Source organism: Labeo rohita, chromosome 2, assembly GCF_022985175.1.
Source record: "Labeo rohita strain BAU-BD-2019 chromosome 2, IGBB_LRoh.1.0, whole genome shotgun sequence".
Classification (NCBI taxonomy): Eukaryota; Metazoa; Chordata; class Actinopteri; order Cypriniformes; family Cyprinidae; genus Labeo; species Labeo rohita.
In genome coordinates this window covers 30,351,346-30,369,654 of record NC_066870.1, presented here as the reverse complement: position 1 = coordinate 30,369,654, position 18,309 = coordinate 30,351,346, and the positions used below count along the sequence as shown (strand labels likewise).

The window sequence follows — 18,309 nt, the reverse complement described above, 5'->3', positions numbered from 1 at the left end:
TCATTGATTTAGGTGGTTACAAGCTTGCTAAATAATGTGTTTTTGCCTAAATGCCTTAAAACGCTTGAACCCCGGTAATCACTGCTTATATATATATACATATATATATATATATATATATACATATATATACACATACACACACACACACACACACATACATATATATATATATATATATATATGTATGTGTGTGTGTGTGTGTATATATGTATATATATATGTACACATTTTGATAATATTGGAATATTGTTATTGTTAATTTAAAATAATTTGTCTGTATATAGAATTTATTTATTTTATTTTATTTTATTTTTATTTATTTTTTTATTTTTTTATTTTTTTTTGATGAGTTGGAAGTTCAAAGGAACAGCTTTTATTTTAAATAAATTCTTTATAAATACCTTTACTGTCACTTTTAATCAATTGAATGCATCCTTGCAGAATAAAACGATAGAACATGTTTAATGTTATTATATTTGCTCAGTTTAAATAATCATTTCCTCAAAAGACAACAAAATACGACTAAAACAAAAAACTGTAAAAATATATAAAGACAAAATAACACTAGTGTGTTGTATTCATGCATTCCGTATGTTGTGGGGACATTTAGTAAAACCCCAATTTTTTTGTGGGGACATAATTTCAGTTGCCATGATTTTTGTTTGGAAAATGAAATTTGGGTTAGGGCATAGACTGTAAAGTTTGCTTATTATTACAGTTATTAATTTTATATCATTGTGTGTGTGTGTGTGTGTGTGTGTGTGTGTGCATGAATGTGTGTGATTTGGACGGCTGCTCTCTACTGCCTCCTGCTGTCCTGTGTTTTTTGGGGCAGAGACAAAAAGCTCTTCACCTGCAAGCAAATTCATAAAGGTTTGTGAAAAGGTAAGCTGCTTTGATGGGTTTTTTGTGTATGTGTGTAACCAGAGAGATACAATGACATTAAGGAGAGTGAATTAAACTATGACCAAGCATTTAATTTTAAACACCCTGACCATGATAAACACAAATTAAGCACCTAGGCATTTGGTCTTTCCAGGCAGAGATTCTATAATTACGCAAATGTGTCTGCTGAATATAGAATGCCCTTCATGCCTATCTGAACCCAAACACTCAGAGCCACAGTATCTGTGCGTGCGTGTGTGTGTGTGCGGTAATGCTTTTTTCTGCAGAAGTGCTAATGTATTTTCTGTGTCTTTTTTCAATGGCTATTTTAGTGAAGGTTTCCTCTTCACTGTGTTTCAGTTGTGAGTGTGTGAGCTGATGTGTGTATTGCAGCCTCCCTTTTTCCTGATCTTCTCAGTCACTTATTTACCAGACGGCCTGATGGAGGAGGAGAGAGCGGCAGACGAAGAGAGAGAGAGGTGTGTGTGTCATGTCAGTGATGTCTTTCCTAGCATTGAGCCATGATCTCTGCCAATAATTGCTGTAATAAAAACACTTTAACACGCGCAGGTGTGTGAGGTGAATTTGAAAAGAATGTGCAGCTTGTTCCACTCCCTAGTTTCCTATAATGTGAATCAATGAACATGAATTCATGCATTAGCAAGGGCCTTTGAAACACAGGGATACTGATGACTCAATTACATGCGACACATTTGGAAGGTCACACATTAAGATTACTCTGGTATATATCAAAAGTGATTTATAAAGCTGCGTTCGCAGTAGATTTAGTGCTCAATTCACTTGCAATCATACCGTAAGCGAATGTGTGAGACTGGAAACACAAGCACATGTTTTAAAGTTTTAGTAGCCAGATTCAAGTTTGGTGGATTCTGAGCTGGACAGCTGATAGAAAAGTGCTTCTACTGTAAACATAACAGATTAACCTCTGTATAAACTTAAAAGCTGCAGGGTTTTATGTAATTTCACATGCTCGAAGCCTAGTTTGACCGCAGCTTAAAGAGATAGTTCACCAAAAATGAAAATTCAGTCATCATTTACTCACCTCCAGAACTGTATGACTTAAATTTTTTTGTCATGAGAAATGTCTGAGTTTCTGTATATCTGTGATTCGTAAAATCAATCAAGTTTAGAATAAGGGTGAGTAATTGATGACACAGTTCTCATTTTTGGGTGAACATGATAGTTGTAGTTTACCACAGAGCCTTATGAAATATATAATAATATACAGTTAAAGTCAAAACTGTCTATAATAATATACAGTCTGCAAAGTGTTAATTATTTTACCCAAATAAGAGGGATCATACAAAATGAAAAAAATATTTTTTATTTAGTACTGACCTGAATAAGGTATTTCACATAAAATACCTTTACATATAGTCCACAAGAGAAAATAATAACTGAATTTCTAAAAATGACCCTGTTCAAAAGTCTAAATACAGTACGCTTGATTCTTAATACTGTGTTGTTACCTGAATTATTTTTTTGTTGTTGTTTAGTGATAGTTGTTTATGAGCCCCTTGTTTGTCCTGAACAGTTAAACTGCCTGCTGTTCTTAAGAAAAAATCCTTCAGGTCCCACAAATTCTTTTTTTAGCATTTTTGTGTATTTGAACCCTTTCCAACAATGACTGTATGATTTTGAGATCCATCTTTTCACACTGAGGACAACTGAGGGACTCATATGCAACTATTACAGAAGGTTCAAACACTCATTGATGCTCCATAAGGAAAACGAAGCATTAAGAGCCAGGGGTGTAAACTTTTGAACAGAATGAAAATGTGTACATTTTTCTTATTTTGCCAAATTATCTTATTTTTTTTATTTAGTACTGCCCTTCAGAAGCTACAGAAGATACTTACATGTTTCCCACAAGACAAAATAAGTATCAGTGAGTGTTTGAACCTTTTGTAATAGTTGCATATGAGTCCCTAAATTGTCCTCAGTGTGAAAAGATGGATCTCAAAATCATACAGTCATTGTTGGAAAGGGTTCAGATACACAAAAATGCTGAAAAAAACTGGAATTTGTGGGACCTGAAGGATTTTTCTGAAGAGCAGCAGGCAGTTGAACTGTTAAGGACAAACAAGGGACTCATGAACAACTATCACTAAACAACAACAACAAAAAAAAAAACAGCTGTGGATCATTCAGGTAACAACATAGTATTAAGAATCAAGTGTATGTAAACTTTTGACTGGGGTCATTTTTATAAATTCAACTATGATTTTCTCTTGTGGGCTATATGTAAATGTAATTTATGTGAAATATCTTATTAAGGTCCATACTAAATTTAAAACATTATATGATCCCTCTTATTTTGGTAAAATAATTAACAATTCTCAGATTCTGCAGGGTGTATGTAAACTTTTGACTTCAACTGTATGTATTGTGTATTGGAAAAATTATTTATAAAATAAATGATATTTGTTTTTATTCTAAAAATGCTGAACGTTATTTTTTTTAATTTAACTCTTATGTCCTCATTTAGATAGGTAAATGTGTAAGTAAGATGATGATAAAATAAAAAACAGAATTTATAATTTCTTAAACATAATTAAAATAATTTATCAGAATTTAAAAACACGTTTTCTATTTAAAAATATTTTAAAATGCAATTTATTCCTGTGACGCAAAGCTGAGTTTTCAGTGTCACATGATCCTTCAGAAACCATTCTAATATGCTGATTTTGAGATAAAAGCCTTGATGTTGACCTGTTCTCATCTGATTCACATTTAACTAAACTGAGAGAGAATCATAGAAAGAGATCTGACTCTTGTGCCTCAATGGGATCATCTCAAATGTCACATTTTAATTGGAAACCAACTGAATACATGAACAGCCAAAATGTACAAACAGGCACATGCTATTAGTCTATAGCATCATAGTAGCAGCATTCACAGACCTAACCGTGCAAAACGTAACTATGTTTTATTTGATTCCTCCCCAAACGTGGATGCTTTTATGCAACGCCTCCATAACACTCAAATGACGTTCTGTCTTCATTCATGTCTTCGCCAGTTCCTCCAATCTCATGATTAGCAATATAATCAGCCCGCTTACATCACTCATCTTGACAGTGCCCTCCTCCTCCACCTTGCACAACATGCAAACCGCATTCAAATGCATAGCGACACTGTCATATACAGCAAGACATCGTCAGACACATGTACGTCGACCCTCGTATGTTGTTCATGACTCATGTATTGTATTTATAATAGTGAGTCCTTAACAATAAATCTTTCAGATGTCTTCATCTGACAAACATACATCTACGACTTCAGCTCTGCATGTGAGTATATGTGACCCTGGAACACAAAAGCAGTCATAAGAGTCAATTTTTCAGAATCGAGATGTATACATCATCTGAAAGCTCAATAAATAAGCTTTCCATTCATGTATGGTTTGTTAGGATAGGAAAATAAAACTATTTGAAAATCTAGAAACTAAAGGTGCAAAAAAAAAATATTGAGAAAATTGCCTTTAAAGTTGTCCAAATGAAGTTCCTGCATATTAGTTTTTATGTATTTTTATGGTACAAAATTTACAAAATATCTTAAAGGAACATGAGCTTTACTTAATATCCTAATGATTTTTGGCATAAAAGAAAAATGTATAATTTTGACCCATACAATGTATTTTTGTCTATTGCTACAAATATACCCGTGCTACTTAGTAATGGTTTTGTAGTCCAGGGTCACATATGTGGTGTCTCCAATGTGATATAATACAATGCACAAGTTTGGGGCAGTAATTTATTTATTTATTTTTAATAAATAAAAAAGTATTACTTTTATTCAGCAAGGTTTAAAAAAAAGAGATCTTTTTTATTTTAAACAATAAGTAAATCAGCATTTTAGAATGATTTCTGAAGAATCATGTGACACTTTGGAGTAATGGCTGCTAAAAATTCAGCTTTGCTGTTACAGGAATAAATTGCTTTTAAAATATATTAAAATTGGAAAGAGAAATTTTGAATTGTAATAATATTTTACATTATTACTAAATAAACAAAAATGCCGCCTTGGTGCGAATAAGATGCAACCTTGAAAAAATCTTCCAACCCTAAGCTTTTTAACAGTAGTTTACAGTATGTACTTGTTGTTTATGTGACAACTAATTGGTCTAAATAAAGATAAAACAGTGGTTTGGTGGTGACTTGATGTTTGGGCAGCAGAAACTTTACATTAATGGAATGACAAATTCTGTCAACATTTACTCACCCGTATGTTATTCTAAACCTTTATGACTTTCTTTCTACTGGAGCAAATTCAAACTTGGCGCATGAAGACACTGATTTGACGCCAGTAATTCCAAACACAGCTATTCTCATAAAACTGATCACAGCATGCCATATTTGAATATGCATAAGTGTGTATTCAATTCTGTTCCTCTAAACAAAGCTCATTTGCTTTCCAAAAACTTGGAATGTGGCGCCTGAGCCGTTTGTACTATTTTCATCCTATTTTTATGGTGATTTTGTCCTCTTTGGAGCTTAGATAATTGCCTTTCGCTACATAATTTTAATTGTAGAGTAAAACATCAACTTTCTGATAAACTTATTCATTTGTGTTCAATAGAACAAAGAGGTTTGGAACAACATGAGGGTGAGTAAATGATGATAGAAGTTTTATTTTTAGATGAACAATCCGATAATGAGTCATGGTCAAGGCTGGATTATAGACTGCATTTAGTTGCAACACCAGAACCGTTAGACCATTAGGATCCGCAGTTATTACTTAATCATCTAATGTTAACATGCATTTTGTCAAATCACCCTTGTCACTTCAAGTCGGATAAGGGGTCTAACATTTGGGGTTTTGCCAGACAGTGATCCAGCCCTGGTATTAGGTAGACTTGATTCACTGATTGTGTATGTCTATGAACTGAATAGGTGTAACAGCGGGGGGATGCGAAGCCCCGGAGCAGCCGGTGAGAGAACGGCTCTGCCTCCGAGAGTTTCCTGTGGCAGTTTATCATCCTTCTGTTTTTCAGAGCAAGCAGAAAAAGTAAGGAAGTGAGCAACGCATAGACAAACTCCTGGAAAGTAAGACTTGGTGTCGTATGGTACAAGCCCACAGCCGTTAAAAAAAGCCAGCAGCGCGAGCGGGGGATGTGATGAGTCACTCGCAAGGCGCTGTCGACCGCTTTGATCCGCCGCGGTGGGGGTTTCGCGCTGTAAAATATTTGAAAAAGACGAATGGCCGGTGAGTCACAGTAACGGCGTTTGAGCTAAGTGTGTTATGTTGCTAAAAATAGCCTGAAAATTTAAATGAATTGATAAAAGCAAACTGCAATATAACTAATAATATTCGAGTTGTTAGCTTTTTTGTTTTACCGCCATTTTTACCAGGCAAGTCAAACGTTATATTGAAAACGACCACAGTTAGACGGATATTGCACTCTTGGAAAATAAAATGGTGACAATTAGGAACAAAAAAATAAATAAATTACATGTAAATAAAAATGAGTAAACAATAATGCAACTTAGGAAAAGTATCCACCTTTTTCTTCCCGTAAGAGTGGGCGCGACTATTTGTAAATTTTATGGGTCTGGCTTCCAGTCTAGCATCCAGATATTTTTAGCTGTACAAAACAGCTGGTTTTGCTGCTTTATATCGCAAATTGGTGTGTCTTACTGTGTTATTTTAATGTATTATCTTAATTATGAGCACACTGGTTTGTAGTACAAACATTTTTACCGTTTAGCTACTTCACTTTGTTATTTTTATTTCCCAATAGCGGCTAATGAACCGGAAGTCTCACCCATAGGCTTACTTCCGCGTTAAAGAAAGAGGTGAATGGATTTAAAACTATCTAGTGTGAAACTATGGGCAAAGTCTTTAACTAAATTAATAAATTAGTACGAATAAGTGAATTCATACAAATATGCAAATGTTTTCTGTACTATCATTGGGGGCACCAACTATGAAGGCACGGCAGAAAAGGCCATTTGTTTGTTTTTTATTTATTAAGAATTCAGAAGGATGCAGTAGTTTGGTAAGTGATAATGAGATATTTTTCAAATAAGCTGGTGTCAGACAAAACAGGGTTTTGTGAATAAATATGATCCTGGACCACAAAACTAGTCATAAGTAGCATGGGTCGGCTATATTTGTAGCAATAGCCAAAATACATTGTATGGGTCAAAATGATCGATTTTTCTATTATGACAAAAATCATTAGGATATTAAGTAAAGATCATGTTCCATGAAGATATTTTGTAAATTTCCTACTGTAAATATATCAAAACTTGATTTTTGATTAGTAATATGCATTGCTAAGAACTTTTTTTTGGCACCCTCAGATTCCAGGTTTTCAAATAGTTGTATCTCAACCAAATATCGTCATATCCTAACAAACCATCAATGGAAAGCTCATGTATTCAGCTTTCAGATGGCTTTTATGACTAGTTTTGTGGTCCAGGGTCACAAATGTAAGCCCTTGAAGTTTTGGTTTGCGGTGCAAAAAGGTGTCGTTTATATTCGAGTTTTAATTGTATTATTACTTATATATTTTTAATGATAAATGAATACTAATTTTAGTAGACCTATTGTTTTTTGCCTTTGGTTAAATTAATCTATTTTCTGTTTTTGAAAGCAGACCTAAATAATGTTTATAAATGCTTTGTGTTGCCCCACTGTCCTGACTGTGCGCTCTCCTCTGCGGTGCTTAGGAGCGAAACAAAAGCTGCGCGCGGGGAGGAAAAAGAGGCAAGGAGATCATGACGTCGGGAAGACTCAGTCACACACTCACACACTCCTCCTCCTCTCTCTCTTTCTCTCAGTGTAAATACCATCTCCACCAGATGAGCGCGGACGCACTGAATGCTTCTGTATAACATCACAGAAGCCTTCTGCATCTTTACTGACTGATACAGACGTTTCTATTGCTTCTGCTTGCTTGTTTTTATGTTTGTTTTGTGTGATATTATTCTTGGATTTCAGCACTTCATATCCTTTGCGACCCGTTCTGAGCCCTAAAACTGACAAAGAGAACACCCGTCCACCCGTCATCTTTGGATTTGACAAAGATTCCTGGAGACAGTTCCTGAGAGGAAAACATACCACAGAAGACCCATATATTGTAAAAGACTGGACTGTACCGGGCGGAATGGCGTTGTGGAAAGGACTCCTTAACACTCTTGTGTGTGCACCCTACTTACGATAAAAAGAAAAAGAGCCACGCCAAGACCTTCTGCAGCAGCACAGAGGGTAATACGCGCAGACAACGCGGGGTATTTTCTTCGTCAGACCGCGTTAAGATGCGCTGTTTTTCAGCACATGCTGTAGCTCTGCGCAGCCAAATGGCACAAGCCAGCGCGACCGAATCGCTCTGACGTTCGCCGAGGACAAGACGTATGATGATGAGCGGCAGCTGCCGTGGGACCAGTCTGCTTGTCCCGATGCGTTCACCACTCTCCGTTCGGTTCGCCTTCACTCTTGCTCGCACACACCTGCTGTCTCTGTTCTGGGAACTCGCGTAGGTAAATAGAACCGCGTCTGGCGTGGGAACAATGGAGTTGTCTGAGGTTCGCTGTTCCAGCGCCAGCGAGGAGCTGTACACCATCAACAAAACCCCCAGCAACAACAACGGGAACCGGCCGAAGCGTCTGCTGTGGCAGAACGCCGTGCGACACATCACTGAGCAGCGCTTCATTCACGAGCACAGCCCAAAACCCGTCTCACCGGACGAGCCTCCCGCGCAGGGTTCGCGCAAACACTCCGCCGGCAGGACGTCGGTGAGCGACCGGCACAACAACGGCGGCACTAAAGTCTTCCCCGAGCGTTCGAGCAGCGATCTGGGTTTCCTGCAGATCGACTGTGCGCCCAGCAACTCCGACTTCTTTCTGAGCTGGGGCTACACGTACCGCGGGGTCATCTTTCCCACGCTGCGCTACGCCTTCAAGTCCAGGGACCTCGAGCGCCTGTACCAGCGCTACTTCCTGGGCCAGCGACGGAAGTCGGTGGTAGTCATGAACATTCTGGACGTGGTCACCAAGCTGACCCTGCTCGTGCTGCACCTGACCCTGGCCTCCACGCCGATGGACCCGATCAAAGGAATGCTGCTCGGCTTCTTCACGGGCATCGAGGTGGTCATCTGCGCTCTGGTGGTGGTGCGCAAGGACACGAGCTCGCACGGTTACCTGCAGTACAGCGGCGCGGTGACCTGGGTCGCCATGGCCACACAGATCCTCGCAACGGGACTGGGCTACGGCTTGCTCGGGGATGGGATAGGGTACGTGCTCTTCACGCTCTTTGCCACCTACAGCATGCTGCCGCTGCCTCTCACCTGGGCTATCGTGGCGGGACTGCTGACCTCCGCGCTGCACATCGCGCTCCAGCTGCTGGTGCCCCCTCGAGCGCAGATCTCCACGAATCAGGTGAGACACAGAAATGTGCAATATTACATCATGCCAAGTTTGAATACATCTGTGGATGTTTTCAACGCTGGAGGCGTTTAACCAAAGCGCCACCGTCGCTGTCCACCCAACGTGGTGCTGAAAGTGACATTTTAAGGTCGTTCGTCGCAGACTGCGTCGTGCTGTTTTGTCTCATATTGATGGCTTGTTTTTGCGGTCCAAATTTTATAGAGGTCAGTAAAGGTCAAGAAGAGCTCGTGAATGCGGCAAAGCAGTCATATTAGAGCACTGCAGTCAGTTACACATTTCAGTAACATCTAAGGAGAGCTTGAGCACTCTGAGCTTCTCCGATATGTTTATAAAAGCTTATTTGGAAAAACAAATTGTGTATATTTACAAAAACAAATACAAACACAAACATATGAGAATTAAAGGGGTAATCACCCAAAATGAAAATGGAGTCATCATTTAATCTATGACTTTCCTTTTTGAAACACAAAGATGTGACCCTGGACCACAAAACCAGTCATAATTTTTTGAAACAGAGATATATACATCTGAAAGCGGAATAAATACGCTTTCCATTCATTTATGGTTTGTTGAGATAGGACAATGTTTGGTCTGAGGCTGCAAAAAAATCTAAATATTGAGAAAATCACCTTTGTGAAGTTGTCCAAAGGAAGTTCTTAGCAATGCATAGTACTAATCAGATATTAAGTTTTGATATATTTACAGTAGAAAATTTAGAAAAAATCTTCATGGAACTTGATCTTTACTTAATATCCTAATGATTTTTGCCATAAAAGAAAAATCGATAATTTTGACCCGTACAATGTATTTTTGGCTATTGCTACACAAATACCTCTGCTACTTGTTCTTCAGAATTTCTTCTGTTGTGTTCCAAGGAAGGAAGTCATACAGTTATTAAACAACATGATTTAAATTTTTAGGTGAACTATTGCTTATAAATTGCATTGACGCGGTTGCATATGTGTCAGATGAGAGACCAGCAAAGCCTCTTTTTTTATCAGATGCTAAGAGATTCTAAATGACTAGATGACCTGAGGTCATGCCACTCTGCATGTAATTATATCACATTTAAATTGAGCCGTAGTGGCACTACAGTTATTTTGTGGTGGTCACCTGCGCATACGCTATACAGAAACAAGTGAACGTGCGGTACACAAAAACAAGCGCACAGACAGAAGAGACAGGAAGCCGTGTGAGTTAATTATAGTGTGCAAAGATTATTCACTGTGATCACAGCAGAGAGAGGCAGACAGACAGAGTTGTTTGGTGTCCTCTCACAAACAGATTCAGGCCAGGTCCAGATGTCTATATGTAGATTCAGGTCAAAATAGCCAAATTCAGACCCAAAAATATGTGTGTGCGCGTGTGTGTTCAAGCAGTGGTCGAAGATGCTGTGAGGTAGACTGTAAAAATAGCAAGCGTGGGAGGGAGATATGGAGAAGGGCTCTCTGACTCACACACTTGTCTGCCAGCATCTCTTCGTTTCCCATTTCTGTTTCCCTCTCTTTCGCTCATACTGCGGGACACGCTCACACACACCCTCAGACCTGACCGCACACCTGCTTCAGTGTTTAGCGCTACGTATGTAGAATGTCGTCAGTGCCTGGGTAAGATGGACGTCAGTTAGCATGCGCTTGCTTTCTTGTGCTCTCTCTGGGTTTATGGAAACTCCTGCAGGGTCTCCATCAATCATTTATAAGACACTTCACAAACTCCACCAGACTAGTGTGAGAGTGTTGTGTGCAGAAGGACAGATTGTCGATAGACAAAGTGCAGGGTGATGATGTGGGTCAGAAAGTATTTCCTTATTTCAACACGAGGGGTTGCGAGGTCAAATCTTGGATGACTGGCAATAAATACACCCATACATACATTATATATATCATGTCAGTAACTTTTTTTTTCTTTTAAATGTTCTTGAAAGAAGTGTTCTATGCTTACTGCAAGGCTGCATTTATTTCATACAAAACAGTAATATTGTGAAATATTATAACAATGCAAAGCAAAGCTCATTTGCATTTAAAGCAACCTCAACCAGAATGAGATGATTTTTGCAGAGCTGATTTTGGCAAGTTAAAAAGGGTGTTGTTTTACACTACTTTCATTAAGACCCTAAAGAATAATATCAACTTGTGGAAAATGGGCATCCGATGACCCCTTTAAGCGCCAATAACAAAGTAATAATATAACAAATTGAAAACAGGCGCTTAATATTTTTGTGAATATTAGAACTTTTTTTTCAACTTTTGTAACATTATAAATGTCTTTACTGTCAATTTTGTTCAATTCAATGCATCCTTGCTTAATAAGTGATCATTTATAAATATATATATGTATATAGACACTTAGACACTTACTGGTTGTCAACATGTTACACAAATTTACAGTATATTGTTAATATAATGAAATACGCCAGTGGTTATTCTGCTAGGATGTGTGAATTTGAGGTCAGCTGACTTCATACATCCACTAAAAATGCCCATGAGAGCAATTAAAAATAATTAAAAACATCTCAGAAAAGGGAAGTTAGTGCAGAGAAAAGCTCTAGCATCATTTGTTTACAGATATGACTTGGTTTAATATTTTGTATCGAATGCAATGATTTTTAAAAATAGGTCCAAAATGCATATGCAAATACTTTTTGATCTAACTATATAAGTGAAGGTAGGTAGCATGTTGCAGTTTGTTTTGTCAGACAGAAAGTGAGAGAGAAATAGAGCACTGTTTGTGGGGGCAGCGCTCCGTGCCGAACACTGCTGCCCTACATATGCCGTGATCTGCCATTGACTTGAGGGAAAGATGATACTTAATATAACAAAGTTTAGTTTAAGGGGAGGATTCGGAGTGAAATAACTTCAGACAGCTTGCTGCAGCCGCTGTTTTTAGCAAACGTGACGAGAGAGATCACAGATTTTTAAGAAAGCTGAATTCAGTTCAGATTTATTGGAGGGCTTAGATGAAATAAACAGGGTTTGGCAAAGCTTGTGAGAACACACAGAACACAATTATGGACTTTTTGCTCATGGATATTTTCACACATGCACAGAGATCAATAACAGCAGGCTGCCTGGTCAATTAAATGTTTTTATGTCTGAGTGATTAATAATGTATTTTTCAATCTAGCACTTGATCGCTGACACCATAGATGGTCCTGCCGTGTAATCAAAACCATCAGAACAATCAGCTGCTGCTAACAATGGTAGTGTAAAGTTGTCCTGAGATCAGTATAACAATGTAGAGGGCATCATGGACAGGATTAGTCGGTAACGGTCTGATGCATCAGGTTTGATTAGGGAAAATGTCTGAGACAGACCTCAACAGCTTTCAGTGAGAAAGCTGGATCGTCCTGTTTTTACATTAAAGAAATGGCAGAAAGCCAGAATGGAAATGCAGCGGTGAGTTTTTGGCTTCATAATGGAGCTCAGTAATATTTAATTTGACGCGACAATGGGACTGTGATGGATAGAAGTAGACATGGTACTGTTCAATATGAATCTAAATACTGTTGGGTATCAATTAGTAACCTTATTGAAATACATCTCTCAGCAAATTGTCAGTGGAATAAATGCTCAAAAATATAAGACTGTTTCACATCAAAATAAAAATGGCAAATACTCAGACTAAAGTGCTAGGAATGAAATATGCAAAAGTGGTCTAGATAAGCAGTTATACGCACATCAGTGCTTCTGTATAGCACTTAAAGGTCTCGGCTGTTAGAGGAAAAGGTTGTGGTGTTTAAAGGAATAGTTTACCCAAAAATAAAATCTGCTCACTAAAAGTTTGCTCACCTGGCGTCTAAGATTTACTGTAGATGAGTTTGTTTTTTATAAGAACAGATTTGGAGAAATTTAGCAATTTATCACTTGCTCACCAATGGATCAATTGCAGTGAATGGGTACCGTCAGAATGAGAGTCCAAACAGCTGATAAAAACATGATTCCAGTTTACTAGTGAATGCCTTATGAATCAAAAAGCTGTGTTTGTAATTAATAAATTCATTATTAAGACATTTTTAACTTAAAACCATTGCATCTGGCTACTTTTCTAGTAAAAAGTCTGTATCAGGAGAGAAATATGCACAGATCAAGCGAGTGGAAACAGTCCAAAACAGCTCTAAACATGTATGTGGGTGGATTTTGATGTGAGGGGACAACAGCAGATGGACTTTTTTTTGATAAAGGAAGCATTATTATGAATTATGGACTCATATTTTGTCTAAAAGTGAAGGCTTAAAGTCACATGATGATGCATTTGTTTCTTACAAACACAGCTTTTCACTTCACAAGACATTCATTGATGGACTGGAGTTGTGTGGTTTATTTGTGGATTATTGCAATGTTTTTTTCAGTAGGATCTACTGGTGAGCAAATGATGTAATGTTAAATTTCAGATGATAAAGAAACAAACTAACTGAACAACAAACTGAGTAAACTTTCAGCAAGTTTTTACTTTTGGGTGAACTATTCCTTTAAAATCAGAGCTGCCGAGAGGTCACAGCAAGTGACACTGCAAATGCAGTAATTCCCACAGTACATCTGCTATAGCTAAGATTCTCTATGGAGACTGGCTGCGGTTCATCACTTAAAAAAACCCCAAATGTTCCATTTCAATTTCAAAGTTTATCAACTGGGGCGTCATAATGTTTCTGCTCACTTGCTGAATTATCAGTGGACAGCAGCCCATCTACTGGAAATCTCAGTGGCAGCATTTTACTACTGTAATCAACCCCAGTAATTAAATGGAGTGTTAATTAAATCTCAGTTCGGTTCCTCAGCATGGTGAAGACTCTCTGGCTGGAGTACAATGTTGATATTAGCCGTTTCCTTATATCTGTTGGTCTACGAGCCACTATGCAGTTGTTATGTTTTTTTATTTATTTATTTTTTATTTGTTGCAGTCAGTGGGAGTCAATCACTCTTAACGGTTTCTGCCGCATGCTGACGAGTATCACTGTACTTCGCTGTGATAATTACGGTGTAAAAGACTATAAGTGAAGTGCACTGCGTTCGTGTGTGCGTGTCTGGTTTGAAGTGTTAATTTAGAAGTCAGTGATTTAACTGTACAGTCAGATTTGTTGTGTTAATTCTCCTGCTGTGATTAGCTCATAGACACATATACACGGTATGAAATGTACAGTAACTCCAAAATGTATTTTAGTAATTAAGCTGCACGTATAAATAAATGAAATTTCATAGATAAAATACTAATTTAAATGCCATTTATTTTAAATAAAATGAGCAGAAGCACTATTTTCTATAGAGACCTGTTCTTGCGCACTCGTCTTTATATCTCACAATTGGGACCGTTTCTCATAATTGCATCTTTCCATCTCACATTTGGGATTTTATATCTTACAGTTGGGACTTTTGTTCTCATAATGGCACATTTATATTTCACAGTTGCAATTCCATATCTTACGTTAGGGAGTATTTCTTATAATTGTGGCTTTGTGTCTCACAGCAGGGACTAGTTCTTATAATTGAGCCTTATTACTCTTAATTGCAGCTTTATACCTCACAAAAAAGTTTTGTTTTAAGCTTTCTGGCTGTTATCTTTTTTATTCTGAGACAGAAAAAACTTTTTATGCACAAACAAGATTCAGAAACAGACATTTCTTATGTGTAAAAAGTAGTGCTGTCAAACGATTAATCGTTACCTACACCTTTCATGACACCGTGTGAACTTTAAGGGAACTGACTTAGCATATTAAAACAACATCTGAAGAATTACCTTTGCTGAAGATAAATGTAAAGCTAGAAAGACTAACTGACCATCTATTGTTTAAGAATAATATTCTAAGAAACACACCTCATTAGTCTGTAGACTGTTCATGTTTTCATATGTGAAAAGGGATTTGTCCGATGTGAGGTGATGTTTTTTAAGGTCAGTGATTTGAATGGGAAAAGTCTGAAATAATGAGCTTTCTTATTAAAACTGTCCAGATCACTGACCTCTGTGTGTGTTGTTATTTATTATCACACACACACACGTTGCTAAAGTGCATGTTGGTGTTGTTTATGTGTTTGGAAATATCATTTACAATTACAAACGTCAACAATTACAATGATTAAAAGTCATATTTTAGTCAATTTGCATGCTAGCTTGATTTTTGAATGTTGATAATGTTTACTGCATTAATTCTACTCTGTCTGTGTGTGTGTGTGTACTGGAGGGGTTGTATTAATTAGGGCCTCTGTCTGAAATGGCAGCCCTTTAATGCCCCCTCGGGACAAAAGAAAACTGAAGTAATTGAAACTGTAAAGGATGGTGGGGCTCGTTAATCAATCATAAAATTTATATTCCCATGAGGGATGTGTCTAACCGACACGCACACGCACATGCACATGCACATGCACACGCACACACAAATGCCTATGAGGCTTTTGTAGTAATAGGTGCGGAGACATGCTTAAACATGTTTGTGCAGTGATTGTTTTAGAGTGTTAATGATTGCAGGTGGTTACATCATACTCTCTGGAGATTTCACGACATGTTTGGTAAAACGTGTGTATTTTTGGATTCCTCCGAGAGGCATGACAGTATATGTTCCAAATGCAGTAAACTAACTGTGTTTTTCCCGTGTCTAAATATAAATGTGCACCTCTGTGTGTGTATAACACATTTGCAATGCCTCAATGGCTACTTTACTGGACAGACAGAAAGAGTGTATCTTATGCTGTTGGTGTGTTTTGTTGTATATTGTCTTGGTATAAAATCAAACTGCCTAGTTAGAATCTAATTGTACCTTGTAAATACAACGGACTCACTCTGAGCACTGGAAATTTCATAGCAGGAGGCCAATCATGCTGGAGATTACAATTTTGAAAGGTATTTTTTGTGGTGGACCAACTGAAGTAATCAAAATTCGTAAGTATGACACATTTCAAGCTATTATTACTGGTAGAATCTAGATGCCTTTGTGATAATGTGTCTACATTTATCAGAAAGTCAGTTTATTTGGTATTTTACTGATTTCAGAAGGCTAACTGGTTCGGTCTAGATTCAATAAATTAAGATAATTTTGTGTTTATGAGATTTGGCATCAATCCACAATTTTCTCTGTCCTCTGCGACTCCCCCTGGTGGATGGGCTGGATGAGTCCTTTGTTTTGTTTGCTTGGTTTCTCCCGGGCCAATTGCATTTGGAAATGCATGGTAGGAAAACAGCTAAGCTGTTGCCTAAAGGCTAATTCGTGTGTTTTTTTTTCAAGCTAAAACATGCAAATCACTTTAAGTAAGTGACGTGTTTGTAAATGTGTTTTTGTTTGTTCACTTCTAATGTAGTTGCACATAAGATAGGCCTACGCAAGGAAGACAGAAACCAGCACTGGAAAATCAGAATGGTTTTAGCTTTAAATAGACTCAAAATATTTGACTGATTCATCATAAGAATATCACAGTGTGTACGAAGTTTGAATTTAAATGACAAATTTATGAATCTAAATACGGTTGACAATTAAATAATTGGACCTGAAAAGCAAACACAAATGACACAGTTTATTAAAATCTCTTTGCATTTGCTTTTAAATGAGTGCATTTAAAATAATGCCCTTATTAACTGTAAAATATCATACTCTGCCTCCAGTATATGACTGACATTTCACATTAATGTGCAATTATGTATGTGTGTGTGTGTGTGTCTCTGTGTGTGAAACAGAGAGAAAGATGACATTTAGCTTCTCTCTCCTAGGGAATAGTATAGCGTTTAAATTAAAATAAGCATTTAAGTATTTTCCTCTTGTATGCTTATGCTCAGAGTCTAAAATTTACACTAGGCAAGTGCCAAATGCAAAGAAAAAAAGCCTTTGGCGAGTAAATAAAACTTAGTTGGCAGTGGCTGGTGTCTGCTAAATGAGAAAATATCCTTTACATTAAAGGAGAAGTTCACTTCAGATTTACAGATAATGTATCCGCCCTCTTGTCATCCAAGATGTTCATGTCTTTCTTTCTTTAGTCATAAAGAAATTATGTGTTTTTGAGGAAAAAACAGAAAAAGATTTCAGGTAGACCTAGACAAGGCGAACGTTTGGGGTTAAAAAGTATAGAAATTGTAACTTTTTTGTAAACCGATCGTTTTACTAGATAAGAGCCTTCTTCCTCTGCTGGGATCATTTAGAGCCCTCTGAAGCTGCATTTAAACTGCATTTTGGAAGTTCAAAATCAGGGCACCAATGAAGTCCATTATATGGAGAAAAATCCTGAAATGCTTTCCTCAAAAACCATTTGAACATCTTGCATGACAAAGGGGTGAGTACATTATTTGTAAATTGTTGTTCTGGAAGTGGAGTTCTCCTTTAATCCTTAATTAACATGTGAGGGACAAAATCATACTTTCTCGCATATTTATATGAAACCGAGGATCATCATACACGATAATGCTAGCAGTGAAACGCATTTTTCACTAAAATGCAAGAAGAACAGTAAAATTGTTCCATTGTCGTAATGCCAAATTCAAGAAACTGTTTCATGGTTTCATATTTATTGCTAGAAAATCTTTTCAGTTCACTTGCCATTGGCTCATGTACCAAAATGTGTTTCTGAGTTTGAGTTTCCAGTGTAAAATTCCACACACACTCATATGCAGCTGATGAATGGCTGTTGTTCTGTTGTATCTGTAGTAGTTTCACCTGCAGTTTAGTACACTAATTGCTTAAGGTTGGTAAAATTATCTTTTTTCTCTTCTCTTTCTCCTCAGCTGTTAGCTCAGGTGCTGCTGTTCTTATGTATAAACACTGCAGGGATGTTTATCAGCTACCTGTCAGACCGCGCCCAGCGACAGGCCTTTCTGGAGACACGCAGGTGCATCGAGGCACGTCTCCGCCTGGAAACCGAGAACCAGCGACAGGTTAGTGTTCGCAAACTTTAAAAGTTTCCTTCACACACACTCACGTGACACATGTAAACAAGCTTGTGGCCCACGTGCTTTAGGAAGTTTCCAGGAAGTGTATGCATACTGTATGTGTGGTAAACAAAACAACTTCTTCAAGAAATTCCTGCCATGCTTTCTGGCA

The 18,309-nt window shown here is 37.5% G+C and overlaps 1 protein-coding gene across 1 annotated transcript in view; it reads left to right on the top strand.

The window, feature by feature from the left end:
* adcy8 (adenylate cyclase 8 (brain)) overlaps positions 1-18,309 on the top strand; it is a 74,507-nt gene that overhangs the window by 11,278 nt on the left and 44,920 nt on the right. The window contains exons 6-11 of the mRNA XM_051127051.1: positions 839-888; positions 1,249-1,367; positions 5,903-6,114; positions 6,650-6,704; positions 7,584-9,290; positions 17,994-18,143. Coding sequence (XP_050983008.1) covers positions 8,424-9,290; positions 17,994-18,143 — 1,017 coding nt within the window. The 5' untranslated portion in view covers positions 839-888; positions 1,249-1,367; positions 5,903-6,114; positions 6,650-6,704; positions 7,584-8,423. The remainder of the gene's footprint in view (positions 1-838; positions 889-1,248; positions 1,368-5,902; positions 6,115-6,649; positions 6,705-7,583; positions 9,291-17,993; positions 18,144-18,309) is intronic.